The 22,254-nt window shown below is 37.7% G+C and overlaps 1 protein-coding gene and 1 pseudogene across 1 annotated transcript in view; one reads left to right on the forward strand and one right to left on the reverse strand.

The window, feature by feature from the left end:
- ZYG11B (zyg-11 family member B, cell cycle regulator) overlaps window positions 1-22,254 on the reverse strand; it is a 92,647-nt gene that overhangs the window by 61,199 nt on the left and 9,194 nt on the right. Inside the window, exon 2 of the mRNA XM_032303641.1 lies at window positions 6,159-6,324. Within this exon, the coding sequence (XP_032159532.1) occupies window positions 6,159-6,324 (166 nt within the window). The remainder of the gene's footprint in view (window positions 1-6,158; window positions 6,325-22,254) is intronic.
- Window positions 2,737-4,116, forward strand: LOC116568123 (annotated as a pseudogene).

A 22,254-nucleotide genomic window follows, 5' to 3' on the forward strand; every position in this document is an offset into this window, starting at 1 on the left:
GGTAATTAAGACCATGTACATTTAAGAATATGCTGTAGGTTATCTGCACTGATGTGGGTGTTATCTAGATGTGTCTGTGCAATGAGGGAAGCTTAGGATCCTCCTACTCTGCCATCTCAGTACTCCCATTTAAGAATATGCTCTAAATGAGGGTTCCTAAAGGGCTTCTTCTTCATTTTTTAAATTTATTTGAGAGAGAAAAAGACAGAGACAGAGTATGAACAGGGGATAGAGGGAGAGGGAGACTCCCTGCTGAGCAAGTAGCCAGATGTGGGGCTCAATCCCAGCACCCTGGGATCATGACCTGAGCAGAAGGCAGACACTTAACCAACTGAGCCACCCAGGGACCTCAAAGGGCTTCTTTCAAGGACTGAAGTACAGAAGCCTAAATGCAAGGATTTCGCCCCAAAGCATTCTTTTCTTTCTTTCTGTTTTAGGCTATAAAGAGTTGAGGTGACCAGCAATGTAACCTCCAGGGAAGTGGGGTACTATTCAGGGAATATAAGCCCTCAGTCACCTAGGAAGTCTAGGTGACTATTCAAGGATGCAATCCATAATGTTTCAAAAGGTATTACTCTTCCCCCCCCGCCAAAAGGCATTATTCTTTTCAATTTAATCCCAAAACAGATATGGCTGACCATGTCAAGGTATAAAAATTTAGATTAGGTCATAATATAACACAGAAGCATTAGATGGCAAATATTCTGATTCCTGGCTCTTAAACACAAATTTCCTAGAAAACTTTTAGCACCATGACACAGAATAAGCAACGATTATGACAAAGGAATCAAAGATCCCAGTAAGTAAAATCTTTAACATCAGGCTTATTTTAATAAAAACTGCTACCAATATCATTTTTCTTTTGAATTGGGCAAATAGAAAAATCTGAATGTAAATAAGTTAAGATTTTCTAAAATCATTATGCTATTAGAAAAAATATTATAAATTCTAAAAGTATTCATAGAACTTTTTTCCATTTTTTATGAAAATGTTCAGATAAAGAAAAACTGATGAAACTTTTAAAAATTGTGACAAAATTGGCATTATGTTCTTTTGTGTATTGTCAGTAGTATCCACTCTTTGTTTTTCAATTTTTTATATTTTAATTATTACCTATCTTAATCTACATCTGACAAATTCATAAGTTGAATTTCAAGCTTGTTGTATAATATACAACACAGCCTGGAAATACTGTAAGGTTTTTTTTTCCACAGATTGCTTCTTCAATTTTTATTTTTACTACTGAAATATAGTTGACATACAATATTATGTTAGTTTTAGGTTAGTACTATCTACTCTTGTTTCTTTTGCAAAGAGATTAATTCAGAACACTTTCTGGTGAATGAGGCCAGAAATAACATTGAGGTAACACAAATGAGGACATTAAGTTATTTCTCTGATCTGAAGGCAGCTTCATATATATATATATGTGTGTTTGTGTGTGTGTGTGTATATATATATATATACCTTCTCTCATATGAAGGCAGCTTGAAAAGAAGAGGTAGAAAACACATTCTGATGATACTACTCTGGGGGTAATTATTTAGTTACACTTATTTGAAAACTGCTTCCATTATTTTACCCATATAAAGCATTTGCCACAGAGCTAGTACACAATAACAAGTATTCAATAAATGTTAGCTGCTAATATTAGCTATCAGTAGTTATATTTCAAAAAGTTTCTGGCAAATTAAGACTCTACTTAACATTTATTCCTTTGATTTACAAGATTAGTTATATGTATATATATTTAAATTGAATATGTTAAGCATAGTCATTAAATTGAGACCAAAAAGAAAGAAAGCACTGACATAATCTTTTAAATTGTTGTGCAGCGTTGTAAGGAGCCTTTAACTTTACCATATATAGTATCTATCTACTGGTATCATCCCAGTTCCTTTGGCAGGCTGAATTCAAAGAGACTACAGACTTGAGCAACTCAGTGAAAACCAAGGAGTTCAAACATCTTCTTTCTAAAATTATTCTAAAATGCCACAATTATACCATTATTTCTCCCACCCCTCCTTGGAATACATTATCTGGATTCATAATTCATATATATAAAGCCAAAGCAAAGTGCACAGTATTCTCTGGCATATAGAACAGGAATATCTCTAATGTAGTTGTAGGAAGATTGTGTGGCAGTGAAAACAGCACAGATTTGGAATCAGACTTCGATCTGAACTAGGACTCTACCATTTACTAGCATTATGACCTCTAACAAGTTACTTTTCTGAATCAGTTTCCTTATCTGTATATAAATGGGATTATAAAAGTTATCTTTTTTTTTAAGATTTTATTTATTTATTTGACAGACAGAGATCACAAGTAGGCAGAGAGGCAGGGAGAGAGATCCCCACTGAGCAGAGAGCCCAATGTAGGGCTCTATCCCAGGACCCTGGGACCATGACCTGAGCCAAAGGCAGAGGCTTTAACCCACTGAGCCACCCAGGCGTCCAAAGTTATCTTTTTTTAATAGTGGTTATTTTATAAGGTTTTAGAGAAAATTCAAGGAAAACATAAAATTCCTAGCACGAAACAGGTAATAGGTAAATGATAGTAATTATTATTGCCACATTGTTATTCTATTTTATAGTTTTGGACAAATTATATTTCCTCCTTGAAAAGAGTTTATAAACCGAAATTAAAAATGGCATTATCTATTTCAACTTAAAACTTAATCAGAAATAGGTGGAACTTTCCAGAACGCTCGGTGAGACGTGGAAGAGCGGCGGCTACCCGAGCTGCGCCCAGCAACGCGCTCCTTCCTGCTCCCCCACATCGGCCTCGGCCCTCTCACCGGCTGTAGAAAATGGTGAAAGAAACCACTTATTATGATGTTTTGGGGGTCAAACCCAATGCCACCCAAGAAGAACTGAAAAAGGCCTATAGGAAACTGGCTTTGAAGTACCACCCTGATAAGAATCCAAATGAAGGAGAGAAGTTTAAACAGATTTCTCAAGCTTATGAAGTACTCTCTGATGCAAAGAAAAGGGAATTATATGACAAAGGAGGTGAACAGGCAATTAAAGAAGATGGAGCTGGTGGTGGTTTTGGCTCCCCCATGGACATCTTTGATATGTTTTTTGGAGGAGGAGGAAGAATGCAGAGAGAAAGGAGAGGTAAAAATGTTGTGCATCAGCTCTCAGTAACCTTAGAAGATTTATATAATGGTGCAACAAGATAACTAGCTCTGCAAAAGAATGCGATTTGCGATAAATGTGAAGGCCGGGTGGTAAGAAAGGAGCAGTTGAGTGTTGTCCCAATTGCCGAGGTACTGGAATGCAAATAAGAATTCATCAGATAGGACCTGGAATGGTTCAGCAAATTCAATCTGTGTGCATGGAGTGCCAGGGTCATGGAGAACGGATCAGTCCTAAAGATAGATGTAAAAGCTGCAATGGAAGGAAGATAGTTTGAGAGAAGAAGATTCTAGAAGTTCATATTGACAAAGGCATGAAAGATGGCCAGAAGATAACATTCCATGGTGAGAGAGACCAAGAACCAGGACTGGAACCAGGAGATATTATCATTGTTTTAGATCAGAAGGACCATGCTGTTTTTACTCAACGAGGAGAAGACCTTTTCATGTGTATGGACATACAGCTGGCTGAAGCACTGTGCGGTTTTCAAAAGCCTATATCTACTCTTGACAGCCAAACCACTGTCATCACCTCTCATCCAGGTCAAATTGTCAAGCATGGAGATATCAAGTGTGTGCTAAATGAAGGCATGCCAATTTATTGTAGGCCATATGAGAAGGGTCGCCTCATCATCCAACTGAAGGTAAATTTTCCTGAGAATGGCTTTCTGTCTCCTGATAAACTCTCTTTGCTGGAAAAACTCCTACCTGAGAGAAAGGAAGTAGAAGAGACTGATGAAATGGACCAGGTAGAACTGGTGGACTTTGATCCAAATCAGGAAAGACGGCGCCATTACAATGGGGAAGCATATGAGAATGATGAACATCATCCCAGGGGTGGTGTTCAGTGTCAGACCTCTTAATGGGGCCAGTGAATAACACTGCTGGCATTTTATGTGCAGTAGTGAATGAGTGAAGGACTATAATCATAGCTCACTACTTGCTATTGTTTTTGTTTTAATATTCAGCTATAGTAGTGACAAGTTAAATGAAGAATAAACTCAAATATAAAAGCTCCAACTTTGCCCCGTATGTATGATGATTTCAGTGTGGAAGATAAGTTTAATATTTGTAAAAACTGGGCGCCTGGGTGGCTCGGTGGGGTAAGCCGCTGCCTTCGGCTCAGGTCATGATCTCAGGGTCCTGGGATCGAGTCCCACATCAGGCTCTCTGCTCAGCGGGGAGCCTGCTTCCTTCTCTCACTCTCCATCTGCCTGCCTCTCTGCCTACTTGTGATCTCTGTCTGTCAAATAAATAAAATCTTTTAAAAAAAAAAAATTTGTAAAAACTGCTTTCAAAAAAAATCTCCCCTAGCATTTGTTAGGCCATACCTTGTAATTAATTTCAGTTCTATGTATATGAAACAGCTCAGACTGAAATGCTGGGTGTATGTATTGACGTCAGTGTATGACCCTTAATTGTTAAGCTATGAAGTTAAAACTTGTATTTAATTGGCAATCAGACAAAGAATTTGTAGAGAAGTGTTGGTCTATAGTTATGTTAAGTGGGATTCATTGTGATGCCTCTGCATCTATTGCCTCAACTGTTACTTGAAGATGGCATGCTATGTAATTTGGCCTGTGTTATCAGTGATAGAAAGGATACCTCTTTAAAGAAGGGGTTTGTCATATTCTGCTGCTTGAGGGCTTGCACTTGTAGAATTGCATTCCCTTCTGTGCCATCTTTTTCTTCCCCTTTTTTTTAATATATATATACATATATATGTATCAGTCCTGGTTATACTTTTTTGCCTTCTCTTTGGACCATGATAAGCTTCAGAGTAGTGGCTTCGGGAGAAGGGTAACTTACAGTGAAGAGACATTTATGTGGAGAAGTTTGCATGTATGAGATAGGAAGGTTTTTTTTTTTTATTTAAGGTATGCTACAGGCTTACCTTAAATTAACTCTCCAAAGTAACTGTAATTTAATGTTGGTAGTATAGCAAATTATGATGAATAGCTTTAATTGTATGTTTAAAAAGTCATGTTCACAAGCTTAAATCTGGTTATCAGAATTAAGCAATTGGAATGTATGAATGTCTCCTTAATATAATGATTACAAAGCAAAAAAAAAAAAAAAAAACTTAATCAGAAATAATAAAAATCCTCTACATAAACAGAATACCACAGATAAGACTCTCCCAACTTATTTTCAAAATTCGTTTTTGAAAACAGAAGTACTAAATTAGCTATGCTTTCCCAATTCAAAGGTCAAAAGCAGAAACTCATTTTTCTGTAAGTGTTTATTTTTCCCACTGCCAAATGAAGACATAAGGTACTTTACACCAGAAAACTTCTAAAGGGATATTTTGAAAGATAAGTTATTTTGGGGGCACCTGGGTTGCTCAGTGGGTTAAAGCCTCTGCCTTCGGCTCAGGTCATGATCTCAGGGTCCTGGGACCGAGCCCCACATGGGGCTCTCTGCTCAGCGGGGAGACTGCTCCCCACCCCGCCCCCCGCCTGCCTCTCTGCCTACTTGTGATTTCTCTCTGTCAAATAAATAAATAAAATCTTTTTATTTATTTATTTTTTTTAAAGATTTTATTTATTTGACAGAGAGAGCAAGCGGGGGCGGGGGGCGGGGAGGAGTAGGCTCCCTGCTGAGCAGAGAGCCGGATGTGGGGCTTGATCCCAGGTCCATGAGATCATGACCTGAGCCGAAGGCAGAGGCTTAACCCACTGAGCCACCCAGGCGCTCCACAAATAAAATCTTTTTTTAAAAAAAGTTATTTTTGCCATGGGAAAAGCAGAAAAAGAAGAAGAAAGAAAGAAAGAAAGGAAGGAAGGAAGGAAAGAAAAGAAAAGAAAGAGGAAGCAATTTTCCTAGATTAGAAAAGAAAAATGCTTATTCCAAATTACACAGTAAGTGGCAGGAAAGGAAAAAATAAATGAATTCCTTTTCCTGGAATCAGACTCATCTGGCCTTTTCTAAGAAAATAATTAAATGCCACAGCAGCACTCAAAATCCAATGCCAATTAACAGCACATAATTCTTATTTCCTCTGTGTATTTTTTACCATGAAAAGCCATAGTCTGAAGCAGTCGATCAGCCACCTCCTGTGGGAATACTCCAGGTTCCTGCAGACACAATGTTCCATCTTGTCTTGCTGAACAGAACTTCTCAAGATGAGTAGTCAGGAAATTCAAGCAGATATCAAGTAAGGAATAGGGAGATGCCTCCTCCTTGGAGCCCAGGAAAAAACATAAAGGGAAGACAAAAGCCAACAAGTTAGTTTCCAGAAAAATAGAAAACAAAACTTTCATGAACTCATTCAAGAAGTATTTTTACTCAGTGTCTACCATACGTTAGATACTGTGTTAGGTGCTCGGACTACAATAGGTAACCCATGTTCTCAAGAGGCAGAAGAGAAACGTTTAAACAAATATTTACATAAAATATATTACATATTATATTAGAAGACATATTGAGTAGTACGTAAGTACAAGCAGGGTGTCCTAATCAGACAAGGATGGTCGGAGAAGACCTCAAGGTATAGCAGATTAATCTTCCTAAATTACTATCCATGACCATCCTCTGGTCAACTCTTCCACAAATTTCCAAGGGCCTGAAGACAAAAAATAAAATTCTTAGATTGTTAGACTGATGCCTGAGTCCTTCTAAAATCTAGACCAAATTTACTCTCAAACTTGATATCCCACAAAATCCCCATCCCAATCTGATAATTCAAATATGATTAATTTATTTGGGTAAAAGAATTTGCTATAGGTGTTAACATCCTCAAAATAGAAAAAGGTTAACCCTGTTATTCCAGTCTGAGGAATAAAGAACTAATCAAATAAGCACAAAAATTTAAGTGTAAGGGTTTTTGTTTTTTTTTTTTAATATTTTATTTATTTATTTGACAGAGAGAGATCTCAAGTAGGCAGAGAGGCAGGCAGAGAGAGAGAGGAGGAAGCAGGCTCCTTACTGAGCAGAGAGCCCGATGCGGGACTCGATCCCAGTACCCGGAGATCATGACCTGAGCCGAAGGCAGCGGCTTAACCCACTGAGCCAGCCAGGAGCCCCAAGTATAAGGGTTTTAACTATAGAAATAAACACTGTAAATGTCCCCAGTAGTACAATATAATTAAAATATAATTATAGTAGCTATCATCCATTAGATGCTTTTATGACTGTGCTGAGTATCATACATGAATTATCCATTATTTCACTTATTCCTTCATCCCATTTTATTTTTATTTTTTTTAGTAATTTTTAAAAAGATTTTATTTATTTATTTAACAGAGAGAGGGAGAAATCACAAATAGGCAGAGAGGCAGGCAGAGGGGGAAAGCGAAGTAGGCTCCCCACTGAGCAGAGAGCCCGACGTGGGGCTCGATCCCAGGACCCTAAGATCATGACCTGAGCAGAAGGCAGAGGGTTAACCCACTGAGTCACCCAGGCACCCCCCTTCATCCCATTTTAAAAGTAGTCAAACATTATCTTCATTTCTAAAGTTTTGTGGGGTTTTTTGTTTTTTTGTTTTTGTTTTTTAATCTGATTAGAGAGAGAGCACAAGCAGGGGAACTGGGAGGAGAAGCAGACTCACTACCAAGCTGGGAGCCTGATGTGGGGCCTTGATCACAGGACTCTCAGGCCATGCCTTTCTCTCAGACCATGACCTGAGCCAAAGGCAGACGCCCAACCAATTGAGCCACCTAGGCATTCCCATCTTTAAAGTTTTAATTGAAAACTGGCTCAGAAAAGTAACATCTTTCTCAGCATTCCGCATAGTCAGTGATAAAGTATAGTGTCAAATTAAAAACTGACTCAGGAGCACAACTCTTAGCCACATTATACTATACATATGACATTTTAATGGGAGCTATTAAACATTACATTTCAAAAATATAGGGGCACCTGGGTGGCTCAGTAGATTAAGCTTCTGCCTTCAGTTCAGGTCATGGTCCCGGGGTTCTCAGGATTGAGCCCCACGTCATACTCCCTGCTCAGTGAGGAGCCTGCTTCTCTCTCTCTCCCTCTGCCCCTCTGCTCCTGCTCTCTTTCTCACTCCCGGTCGTTCACTCTCTCTCTCAAATAAATAAATAAAATCTTAAAAAAAAAAATGCCAAGGAATTGACAACAATGAAAAATTACTAGAACATTAAAAAGAAAAAAAGTTCAGCAAGGCTGTAGGATATAAGTTCTACTTTATTTACAATACATCATATCAATTATATCTATACGATTATACTGAACAATCTGAAAGTGAAAATAAGAAAACAATTCCATTTATAATAACATCAAAGAGAGTAACATATTTAGAAATAAATTTTAGGGAAAAAGTATAAATAAAAAATTAAAGCCAACTCAAATAGAAAAACATCAATATTCACAGAGCAGAAGATATAATATTGTTAATTGTTCTATAGTTTCAATACAATCCTTATCAAAGTCCAACTTACTTTTTCACAGAAATTAACAAGCTCATCCTAAAATTCATATGGAAATACAATGGACCTAGAATAACTGAAATAATACTGAGAAAAAAAACCAATCTGGAGGACTCACACTTGTCAATTTTAAAACTCACTACAAAGCTATAGTAACCAAAACACTGTGGTACTGGCATAAGAATATATATATATAAATGAAACAGAACTGTGAATCCAAAAGTAAACTGTAATATTTATGATCAATGTTTTTTTTTTCCCCTATGGTCAATATTTTTGACAAGGATACCTGCACAATTCAATGGGCAAAAGAATAGGTTTTTAAACAAATGGTGCTGGACATGCAAAAGGATGAACTGGACATGCAAAAGGATGAAGACAGTGTTCTACCTCATGTCATATACAAAAATTAACTAAAGATGGATCAAGACCATAAATGTAAGAGCTAAAATTATAAAGCTCTTGGAAGAAAACACAGGTATAAATTTTGGTTTTGTGTTAGTAAACAGTTTCTTAGATATAGTACCAAAAGAACAAACAACTAAAGAAAAGTAGAACATAAGTTGAACCTCATCAAAATAAGAAAATTTGGGGGTCACCTGGCTGGCTCAGTTGGTTAAGCATCCACCTTCAGCTTAGGCCACGATCCCATGATCCTGGGATGGAGCCCCACATTGGTCTCCCTGCTCGGTGGGGAGTCTGCTTTTCCCTCTGTCCCTCCCCCAGCTCATGCAAGCACATGCTCTCTTTCTCGCTCTCAAATAAAATCTTAAAAAAAGAGAAATTTTTGTCCTTCAAAGATCATCATCAAGACAATGAAAAGAAAGACCACAGAATGGGAGAAACTATTTGCAAATCATATATCTAACAAGAGATTTGAATCTAGAATATAAAAGTAACTAGATGGGAGGATGGGGTAACTTGGTGAGGGGAATTAATGAGGGCACATAATGTCGTGAGCTCTGGATGTATATGCAACTGGTAAGTTATTGAACACTACATCTGAAACTAATGATGTACTATAAGTTGGCTAATTGAATTTAAATTAAAAAGGAAAAAAACTTGAATTTTAAAACAAAAAAATATATATATAGGTAACTCTTATGACTCAACAAAAAAAAGCCAACTCAATTAAAGACAGGCAAAGGTGGGGTGCCCGGGTAGCTCAGTGAGTTAAAGCCTCTGCCTTTGGCTCAGGTCATGATCCCAGGGTCCTGGGATTGAGCCCCGCATTGGGCTCTCTGCTCAGCAGGGAGCCTGCTTCCCTTCCTCTCTCTCTGCCTCTCTCTCTGCCTGCTTGTGATCTCTGTCTGTCAAATTAAAAAATAAAATCTTTAAAAAAAAAAAAAACAAAAACAGGCAAAGGTCTGAATAGACATTTCTCCAAAGAAATACAAATGACCAAAAATCAAATGAAAAAGAAAAAAAAAAGGAAAAAAAAAATCAAAAGAAAATATGCTCGAGGCTCCTGGGTGGCTCAGTGGGTTAAAGCCTCTGCCTTCTGCTCAGGTCATGATCCCATGGTCCTGGAATCGAGGCCCACATTGAGCCCCACATCAGGCTTCCTGCTCAGCAGGGAGCCTGCTTCCCCCGCTCTCTCTGCCTTCCTCTCTGCCTACTTGTGATCTCTGTCTGTCAAATAAATAAATAAAGTCTTAAAAAAAAAAAAAAGAAGAAAGAAGAAAAAATGCTCAAAATCATTAATGACCAGGGAAACGCAAATCAAAATCATAATGAAATAACACCTCACATCCATTAGGGTGGTTAAAAGCAGCGAGTCACTAAGTGTTGGTGAAGATGTACAGAAACTGCAACTCTCATACATTGCTGGTAGGAATATTAAATGATGCAGACACTTTGGGGAAAAGTCTACCAATTACCATATAACCTAGTAATTTGACCCCTGGATATTTACCCAAGAGAAATGGAAAACTTGTACATGAAATGTTTATAGAAGCATTATTCATAATAGTTAAAAGGTAGAAACACCACAAATATCCATCAACTGATGAATGGATAAATAAAATATGGCTTATCTACATAATGGAATACTATTTATTTAGCAAAAAAAGGAATCCTGATATACCGCACAGCATGGATGGACCCTGAAAATAGTATGCTAAGTGGGGGACCTAGCAGGCTCATAGAGAAGAGCATGCAACTCTTGGACATGAGTTGAAGCTCCATGTTGGATATAGAGATTACTTAAAATAAATAAACAACTTTTTAAAGATTTTATTTATTTGAGAGAGAGAGAAAGGGAGAGTGCATGCATGAGACTGAGAGAGCACAAGCAGGGGGTACAGCAGAGGGAGAGGGAGAAGCAAGCTTCTAGCTGAGCAGGGAGCCTGATGTAGGGCTCCATCCCAGGACCCTGGGAATGACCAGAGCCGAAGGCAGATGCTTAGCTGATTGAGCCAGCTAGGTGCCCCAATAAATATATATAACTTAAAAAAATAGTATGCTAAGTGAAAAAAGGCAGTGACAAAAGATCATATATTGTATGATTCCATTTACATAAAATATCCAAAATAGGCAAATCTATAGAGACAGAAAGTAGAATACTGGATGCCAGGGCTGAGAGGAGGAGGAGTTGGAAGGAAAATGGGAAGTAAATGCTAATGGCTACAGGGCTTCTTTTTGGGGTGATGAAAATGTTCTAAAATTCATTGTGGTTACAGTTAGACAACTCTATGAATATATTAAAAAACCACTGAATTGGGACACATTTTAAATGGGTGAACTACATGGCATATGAATTATGTCTCAATTAAGTTGTCATAAAAAATATTTATAGGGGCGCCTGACGGGCTCAGTTGGTAGAGCATGTGACTCTTTATCTCAGGGTCGTAAGTTCAGGCCCAATGTTGGGCATGGAGCTTACGTAAAAAAAGTAATTGATAAAACTGTAAATAAATATAAGACTAGAAATAAATAAATCAAAATATTAAAGTTAACTTTTGGTCATATGCTATCAGTTTCTTCGAAAAAAAAAATCAAACTTTCTATGCAGCACAGATTTCTATAATCAAAAAACATTATTAAAATATTTACATATTATTTTACAGTTTACAAAGTGCTTTCACATTCACATATTTGACATTATAATAACTGAGTAAAGTGGGTAGCAAACACATTATTTTATAAATAAGGAAATAGCCTTCATAAAAGTTAAATGGCTGACCCAGTGTGACATAGACTACTTGGAAGCCCAACCCTATTATTTCTCTTTTTCTACATTAATAAAGTCTTTTATTATCTGAACACACAACCACCTGTAATAAAGACTACATATCCCAGGTTCCTCTGCAGCTAGATGTAGCAAGGACACATTAGAAAAATTTCAAAGGAAATAATTCATCAAATTCAACTTCTGCCACACAGAACTTTGCTTATTCTCTCTTATTTCCTGAGTTGTAACAATGAATTCTTCCTGCTTTTTCTATTCTTTATTGTACCATCATCCTAAATATTAAAAATTCATTAGTCAGATGAAACAAGCTACACTTTCACCTCATTTGGTAAATTTCAAAATAATCTATTTATTTTGCAGAAGAGAAAATGGATGTAGTTGTATAATTGTCAGAGGGAAGATATATAAACCTTTTTTTTTTTTTTAAAGATTTTATTTATTTATTTGACAGACAGAGATCACAAGTAGGCAGAGAGGCAGGCAGAGAGAGAGAGGAAGGGAAGCAGGCTCCCTGCTGAGCAGATGAGCAGAGAGCCCGATGCGGGGCTCGATCCCAGGACGCTGAGACCATGACCTGAGCCGAAGGCAGAGGCTTAACCCACTGAGCCACCCAGGCGCCCCTAAACCTTTTTTTTTTTTTTTTTTTAATTTTATTTATTTATTTGACAGAGAGAGATCACAAGTAGGCAGAGAGAGAGAGGGAAGCAGGCTTCCTGCTGAGCAGAGAGTCCGATGCGGGACTTGATCCCAGGACCCTGAGATCATGACCTGAGCAGAAGGCAGCGGCTTAACCCACACTGAGCCACCCAGGCACCCAAAATATAAACCTTTCTGAGAACATACTTTTAGCAAGACACTTAGCAGAACAAACCCAGGAAGTAATGAACACTTAGAATATTTAAGTAATCATTCTTTTTTTATTTTTAAGAGATTTTTTTTTTTTTTTAATTTATTTGACAGAGAGAGCACACACAGACGGGGGAGTGGCAGGGAGAGGGAGAAGCAGGCTCCTTGGAGAATAGGAGACAGATGCAGGGCTCTATCCCAGGACCCTGGGATCATGACCTGAGCCAAAGGCAGGCACTTAACTGAGCAACCCAGATGCCCCAATACACTACCTTTTCAAATTTACATACCAGTTTTTTTTGTTTTGTTTTGTTTTGTTTTGTTTTGTTGACAGACAGATCACAAGCAGGCAGAGAGGCAGGCAGAGAGAGAGAGAGAGAGGAGGAGGAGGCAGGCTCCCCGCTGAGCAGAGAGCCCGATGTGAGGCTCGATCCCAGAACCCTGGGATCATGACCCGAGCCGAAGGCAGAGGCTTTAACCACTGAGCCACCCAAGCGCCCCTACATACCAGTTTTGAATATAATATCTCAGCTGATACTCAAAGTGGGCCTGTGATGTGAACAAGGATAATCACCCCCATTTAAAGATGAAGAACAGAGAGGTTATGTATCAAGCCAGTGACAGAACTAGAACTGTAATTAGGTTATCTAAGATCTACTCCAAAACCTAAACTGTCATGATTCCCCAAATCCTAGTAATTAAAGCTAACACAGAAGTATTGAAAGATCAGTGCTCCTACCTTATTTTTAAACAAACAGCAGCACAGGAAGACTAAAAAAAGAAACGATAAAGCAGAAGCTAGAACTCAGTGTCTAAACAATTCATCTCTTGGAAATTCCTACTCAGATTTTCCCCCTTAACAACTAGGTACACCACTGCCAGAGGAACACAGCTCCTACTAAAATACCAGGAGAGAGAGGAAGGAGGTCAAATCTGACTTCATTTGGATCACAAAGTAATCTACACAGTTCTAAAGATAAAAGAATTTCTAGGATGAACAAACAGGAAAGTTCTTTTTAATTAACTGAAATGGATTCTCAATCTGACCTAACCCGGGTCTTTAATCCGCAGCTCCTATTGGTACACTAAAGTATTACTGAATGCAACCTACTGTTTATTTAACACGGTTCCTTAAGCAACGTAACAGGCACTTTGACAACTCTAAGCCTTTTTTTTAGATTAGTACTTTTACGTGGGAACATCTCACATGTCCTTCAAATTCAGTCACACATCCCTAGTTCGGGGATGCCTTTGTTAATTTCCAAGGCAGAATTTTACTCTCAGCACCTGACAAATTAAATTGCACGTAACAACAGCTTTTAGGTACTGAATGACAGCTATGTGGTACTAGGCACTAATCTAGCTTCTTCATATATGCTTGCAATCTTCAAAAGTTTGTTTTGAACAAGGTAGATAAACAGGCTCAGAGGGGCGCCTGGGTGGCTCAGTCAGTTAAGCATCTGCCTTCAGTTCGGGTGATCCCAGGGTCCTGGGATGGAGCCCTGCATTGTCAGGATCCCTGCTCAGTGGGGAGCCTGCTTCTGCTTCTCCCTCTTCCTCTGCTGCTCGCACTGCGTGTGCTCTCTCACTTTACCAAATAAATAAAATCTTTAAAACAAAACAAAACAAAAAAACTGAGGTTCAGAAAAATTAATTTAGGGGCACCTGGGTGGCTCAGTGGGTTGGGCCTCTGCCTTTCACTCAGGTCATGATCTCAGGGTCCTGGGACCGAGCCCCACATCAGGCTCTCTGCTCGGCGGGGAGCCTTCTCCCCCGCCCCCTCTGTCTGCCTCTCTTCCTACTTGTGATCTCTCTTTCTCTCTGTCAAATATATAAATAAAATCTATTTTAAAAATTTAATTTACATGTCAAAGACAAACAGCCAGCAGATGGCAGAAAAGAATAAAAATTAAAAGTTATTTTTCATGAAACACTAAGCCTCAGGTTCTGGTTCAGACTTCTGTAGATACAAGAGTTCTCTTAATTTCTATATCCTATGAATCAAGCACCATTACAATCTGCATTTTAAAAATGGGGAAACTGAAGTTTAGGTTAAATATCTTCCTTATATTTACATGGCCAACATGTTGCTAAACTGGGACTCCCAAAACAAGAATGAGACCACCATAGTCTATATTTTTAAGCTCTTAACCACTATGCAAATTATAATCATAATTATTGAGTTCATACTACTTGTTAATATATGCTGTATGCTATAAACTATGTTAAGCACTTTACATACATAATTTCATTTACTTTTCATAAAAAATCCTTAAGTTAAATTCTTTCAGTATCCCCATTCTACAAAGATGAGGATACTGAAGTTTTGAGAGGTTTATTTATCTATGATGATACAGCTAAGAAGTGGCAGAGCCAGAATTAGACTCCAGGCAATCTGACTATAGAGTTCAGTTTGTGCTTTAATAAATCATTACATAGGCAGGGACCCTGGGTGGCTCAGTGGGGGCTAAAGCCTCTGCCTTCCCAGGGTCCTGGGATGGAGCCCCACTTCCTGCTCTCTGCTCAGCAGGGAACCTGCTTTCCCCCTCTCTCTCTGCCTGCCTCTCTGCATACTTGTGATCTCTGTCTGTCAAATAAATAAATAAAATCTTAAAAAAAAAATCATTACATAAGCTGCCATTTATATTTGATTCCAAATCTAGGTTTCTTTTACAATCCCATATTAATCAGTTTTTATGACTGTATGTCTCCCCAGCAAGACCATGATGTTTTTCAAGTTCAAGGAACCTTTTAATGGCTTCTTCATATCCACAGCACCCAGCATAGTCCCTGACATTTGCTGATTTAAAAAAAAAAAAAAGAAAAGAAAAAGGAGTTCAAATTAGAAGACTAGTAAAGGGACTTGCCCTGTGTCACAATATTTCTAAGAAGTGGGGCTAAGGGGTGCCCGGGTGGTTCACTTAGTTAAGCGCCTGCCCTTCAGCTCATGGCATGATCTTGGGGTCCTGGCACTGAGCCCTGTGGCAGGGTCACTGCTCAGCAGGGAGTCTGCTTCTCCCTCCCCCCTCTTCCTGCTTATGTTCTCTCTCTCTCTCAAATAAATAAATAAAATCTTTAAAAAAACAAAACAAAACTGGGGCTAAGACCCTACCCAGATCTGTTAATGATAATGAAGTCCATACCTTTCCACTATACCATACTATCTCTCAGAACAATTATTACTTTGGCACTGATATAAATTCCAAAAAACAATTTGAGGGCCATGGCTCAGACATGAGGTGATGATGCTGTGGATTAGGGAACAGGCAATGAAAATGGAAAAAAAAAATCAAAAGTGAAAAATAATTTGAGGGAAGAATTAACAACATGAAGTAAGCATTTCTGAACCCCCAGTATCTAGCACGATGCTTGGCACTCTACTAAACAGGCAACTATTATTTGAAGGATTGACCAACATTCATATAGCATACTTTTGACATATTATTATCTCATTTAGAACTCACAACAGTCTTGTGGAGCTGGTATAGTAGACACTATTTTGTATAGGAGAATACCAGAGCTCAGAAAGAATAACAAACCCAAATTCATCCAGTTAGAATGTGGCAGAATCGAGCCAAGGTATCAAGGTATTTAATATCAAACATCTCACCATTTTTTTCATTTCATGTAGCACCCTCTGGTGAGAGAGGAAGGGAGGTGGAGGAAGGGAAGTTGGGATATTAAAAAAAATAATAACTCCAAGATTTAATGTAGGAGTTAACCAGGGTAACCAGGGAGGAAAAAAAAGTTGTTGGGGCGGTGGGGGGGCAAGAGAGAAGCATGATAAATCACAGGAGATAAAATGCTAAAAGTCTGGGCAATTTTGGTGAGTGCTATGTGAGAATTCCTTGTATTATTTTTGCAACATTTTTAAGTCTGAAATTGTCAAAAAGTTAGAAAATAAAAATAAAAAACAAAATAGTGGATATGGAATACTTCCATAACCTCACTGACAAAACTAGTAAGAAGACTAGGCAAAGCATTCTTTCTTCAGGGGAATTTGTTGTAGTCATGGAGAGTCTGTTCTGCTCAGGCAAGGACAGAAAAGGAACTAAGGCTCCAGTGAAAGAACTGAGCTGAATATGCAGATTTAAATAGCATCCCCTAGTAGTGACAGCTGAATTGTAAGAATAGATAAATTCTCAGAGGGAGTGATCAGGAGAGATAACTAAGCCCTGTAATTAACTACCACAAGTACAGCAAGTGGAGAATGACTTGGTCCCTGAACAATCCCTGAAAAAAATACCCTACAGCAAATAGCTAAAACAACAATTCCAGTACAAAACAAGAGTGCAGTTCTTTTTATTTATTTTTTTAGTTAATGTGGTGTTTTCTAGAACAGGATATAATCCTGACATAGTGACTTATTCAAATAAAATTTGCCCAGATTGGTCCTCTCAAATACTGCTAGTAAGAGTGTAAACTGGGACAATTTGTCTGGAAATGAAAAAGATTCAATATTCATAAAAACACCCACATTCAAAAAATAAAATATAAAAAACAAAACAAAACAAAAACCACCAACACTCTTGGTCCAGTACTTCATTAGGTAGAATTTACCTAAAAATAGTAAATAATCAGAGATAATAACAAAGGTTTTTACATAAAGGGACTGATCACAGTTTTTCTGACCAAAAAAAAAAAACCCAAACAACAACAACAAAAAACCCACACATTCAAATGGCTAAAATAGAAAGAAATGGTAAGCAAATCATAGTATGTCAATTCTATATAATACTACACAGCAATATGTATGTTTCTGAATAACTTTTAATGACATGGCAAAATGCTAGGAGTAGAATATTACTAAGCTAAATAAAAACTATACGAAGCAGGATTTCAATTAAACATCTATACAGCCATAGGAAATTATATTGCCTGAAAAACATTTCAGAAGCTTAAAAAGTCACCTCTAAATTAAATATGTTTTTTTTTTAAGATTTTATTTATTTATTTGACAGAGAGAGAGAGATCACAAGTAGGCAGAGAGGCAGAAAGACAGGCAGAGAGAGGGGGAAGCAGGCTCACTGCCGAGCAGAGAGCCCAATGCGGGGCTCGATCCCAGGACCCTGAGACCATGACCCGAGCCCAAGGCAGAGGCTTAACCCTCTGAGCCACCCAGGCGCCCCTAAATTAAATATGTTGTAGTGTATCTATACAGAAGAACAAGGGAGAGATGAAATAAAAAAGGACAGAGGATACCTCAAGGGTAGGGGGTTATGGCATAGAGAAACACACGGGGTAAAACTGCAGTGGTCAAGTTCTATTTTTTAAGTTGGGATGCCAGGTTTTTAGCTATTTGTTTATTATGTTTCATGACTTACACAAATGTATTATATGGCTTTCTGAACATATCAAATTATTAAAAATGGAAAAATACTAAAATAAAAATTAGTGGAAATGAAGAAAAGCTGTTTCTGTGCCTTTTTTTTTTTTTTTAAGATTTTATTTATTTATTTGAGGTGGGGCAGGGGAGCAAGCACAAGCAGTGGGGAGTGGCAAGCAGAGGGAGAAGCAGGCTCCCAGCTGAGCAAGGAGCCTGATGTGGGGCTTGATCCCAGAACCCTGGGATCATGACCAGAGCCCAAGGCAGCCACTTAAGAGACTGCCTCTGTTTTTGCTTTCCAAATATTGTAAGATAACCAAGAAACTGTCATTTTATCAAAGATATTTTTCAATACGTGTATTCAAACTAAAAGACATTTTTATTAGACTCAGTAACATTTTAATTTTGAATGAAAACATTTATGTATATATACACATATAAATATGTAACTTCTCATCACTGCTCTTATACCTTTTTCTTACATAGTCTTACATTCCCCAGAGGTTTAAATATCTGGTAATGATGGACTGGGTTGCAAAGGAGTCTTGGGAGAATTTGCAGAGGAAAAGCAGAGGAGCAGCTATGATATAAAAGGGAAACAGAGAAGAAATAAAATGAGATTTTTGAGAAGCATATCTGTGAACTCTGTTCTACTTTACAATGTTCTAAAATTTGCAAATAAAGACTTAAAGAGTTATTTTGAAATGACTTTTTGGCTCCAAGGGATTGTGTTGCATGGATTATGACATTCTAGATACATAGACTAGATACATAGGACACAACCTAAACAGTTATACATAAGCAATTAAAGAATGTATCCTACTATTATGCATATAATTTATACACCTATCTTCTCGTCTGCACCTGCCTTTAGATATCATAGAGCAGGGCCCTTCTTGAAGGAACAAAACAGAGGAAAAGGATGACTAGAATGAAAGGAAATCAGAAAAGGTTTTGACATGACATTACCTAGGGGAGGCACAAAAGGCTCCCAGATGTTGGGAAAAAAAAAATAGGAATTTTCATCAATATACATCTGTCTGGCATTTCAATTTATAAAGCTTTTTCAAAACAATCATGACGACTCTGTGAGTTATGAAGAATAGAAATTATTTCTGTTAGGAACCTGAGGTTTACCAAAGTAATGTTCACCAGTGGTAGCCATGTTCCCTTTATATATGCTGTTCCCTCTTTCTAGAATGCCCTTCTGCACCTTTCCATCTATCAAGTTCCTATTCATACTACAAGAGCCAGTATCTATGTCCACTTCTCCATAATGTCCCTCATATACCAAAACATAGGCAGATATAATCACACTACTTTGTATATAGCTCTATTACAGTCACCTACTTTTGCTTACATGGCTGTCTCCCCCTTTAGACTGTGATTCAAGAAAAACAGTTCTCAAATTTTTTTTTTCCTGTGGCCCAATTAGTGGGGCAGAAAAACTTCACAGCCTACCCACTTTGGTTCCCAAATTCCAGATGGAAAGAGTGTTAACAATGAAGTATCATTATAAGGAAATTTTATAAATACCTGGTTTAACAATAAGAAAATGAATGTTTCCTATTTGATTAACAATACATTGTCAAAGTCTAAATTTGGAAATTTTTATGTCAAAAATGTTATTAACGCAAATATACATCAACACACATGAGATTAACCAAATAAAACACAACAAATGACACCAATAATGAAGTTAAATTAATGACAATTCATAATTAAGATTCAAACCTAGCAACCATACAAAAACTACCAACTCAAGAACACTGCTGACGCACTGATTACAAAGCTCTCTTCCAAGAAATTACAGGAATTCCAAAAAGCTCCATTTGTGCATATGCAGTAGGAGCTTTGTAACACTTGCAAGTGTCAGATTTCTTCATAAAAGACTAGAGTCTTTCAGTAAACTCCTAATCCACTAACTTTAGCTTTATGATTACTAAACTGCAGTAACACTTACTAAGTAAGTAGTCCTCTACTATGGGGCCTTTAGTACATAAAAATTAATGTCTGAGGAACTACATCATTTATAAGCCCCTAGGAGTCAGGAAAGGATTTTTAGAACAGTTCATCATCTATCAGAGGAACTCAATGTCTCACATACTGAAACAACTAGGGTTAAGACCTGAGCCTTGGGGCCCCTGGGTGGCTCAGTGGGTTAAAGCCTCTGCCTTTGGCTCAGGTCATGATCCCAGGGTCCTGGGATTGAGCCCCGGAGAGCCTGTTTCCTCCTCTCTCTCTCTCTCTCTGCCTGCCTCTCTGCCTACTTGTGATCTCTGTCTGTCAAATAAATAAATAAAATCTTAAAAAAAAAAAAAAAAAAAGACCTGAGCTTTATCCATTTTTGTGTCCCCTCCTCTGGTACAGAGCAAATGATCAGTGTCTACTGAGTATGTGAATAAATGAACTACCTATAAACAGATTCCCTACTTTTGAAACACTGCTTTTTATAAGAACATGGTACAGCGAGGGGTATGAGATAATGGAGAGAGGGCAAAAAAAAGAAGAGCTCCTCAAAACAGCTTTTTCCACTTGACTACTTCCTAATAGCAAGAAAATGTCTGAGATATTAGCTCTCTTTCCCTCTCTTCAGAAAAGACACACTGTATAAGCAGTACATCTTTTTGAACTGCTTTCCTTTCTTCAGAACCCAGTTCCACACCTTCCACACAACAGGATCCCTTCCTTCACAAAAAAGATCCCTCCTTATCTATCACGCATTAAAATCCTAGGTCCAGAATTCCTTCTAACTACAATGTCTCTGTAAAAGCCATTTCATTTTTGTGCCTCAGCTTCCTTATACATAAAATGATATTTGTAATAGTTTTCCTTTCACTTCATAAGGTTATTGTATCAAATAAACGACAAGAATATGCTCTGTTTGCTCTAAGACACTGTTACAAGGGACATCCATAAAGTGTATTCTTCCTGGTAATTAACTGAAAGAGAAACCTCATTACAGAGAGATTCTGGAGGCCACAGGGTCTGTCTTTGAGGAAATCTCATATGGACTCATTAGCTCTTTCTAAACCTTCTCGTGGCTTTCTTTTAATCATCCTTAATCTTTTTTTTTTTTTTTTTTTGCTTTCTTATATGCTCTTTCCTTAAAGTATTTAGTCATCTATACAACACTCAAGCTAGAAGCATTCTCAGTCACTCCCCCATGACTTAGTTATCTATTTTATAGGTTGGATTGTTTTATAGTTTTAAAAGCTTCATCGGTTACTGCCAGGGTCATGGTAAAGCAGCATTTCAATTATCTAAGCAGTAGCCCATCCATTTCTACCAAGTAGGGAGGTGGGGGACACTAGGAATTGTCTATATATCACAACTGTAGTCTACTATTGGAAGGGACTAGGGCTTCCACTGCTGCTGGTATGACCAAAAAAAAAAGGAGATCAGGCATCTTTTACACTTAGAACTGAAGCCCCCAAAAATGTACCTAATAAATTATTTCTTGAATGAACTAGTAAATTACTAGATTATAACTTGTCTGAAAATTGATTTCACTTCTTCTATTGATACTACTTCAGGAAAAATCTGGTATAAAAATATTAAAATTGCCTTAATTCCTCAAGATAGACCTTGTAGGTTTCAGGATCACTGAATATTGAGGTCTTCTGGTTAATTATAAGGAAAAAATACACTTTATGGATGACGCTGGTAACAGTGTCTTACAATAAACAAAGCAACATCACATCCTTTATTTCATTGATAAAATAATCTTGTGAAAGGAGAAATATTACAAATTTCATTTTACAGATAAGGAACTAAGTTACAAAAATGAAGTGCCTTTTCCAGAGGCACTGCGGTTAGTAGGAAGAATACTGGACCTAGATTTGAATTCTAGGTGGTGTTACACTGCGAATTACCTAGCTTCTCTGACCCTCAGTTCTGTCCTTGGTAGAATGGGGATAATATTGGCACTTACCTCATGATGCTATTGTTAGGATGAAGTGAGAAAGTGTTTAAAACCTGTAGCACAATGCCTGATAATTATTCAGTAAATATTCCCTTCCTACTAGCAATGATCTCACACTAGTAATATAAATTTAACAGACACATAGGACAGCAGGTTTATGACTGTAAATTCTCAGAAGAGTCCATATCAAAACAAATAAGCTTCTTTGTCTCCCTATACCATCGGGCAGACATTTTTTAGTCTACCTTTTCAGAAAGGGTGTAGACATTTTAGGATCCTGGCTTTTTATAGATGTCTCAGTTCTAACTCATGTGAATCAGGCTCAAAATCTCATTTCCTACCTGAAATGCTCCAGAACCTGACAAATTCTCCAAGAGAAGACAAATGGCTCTGATAGTGCTCCTCCTCTTCTTCTTCTTCTTCTTCTTC

The sequence above is a fragment of the Mustela erminea genome, chromosome 10, assembly GCF_009829155.1.
Source record: "Mustela erminea isolate mMusErm1 chromosome 10, mMusErm1.Pri, whole genome shotgun sequence".
NCBI lineage: Eukaryota > Metazoa > Chordata > Mammalia > Carnivora > Mustelidae > Mustela > Mustela erminea.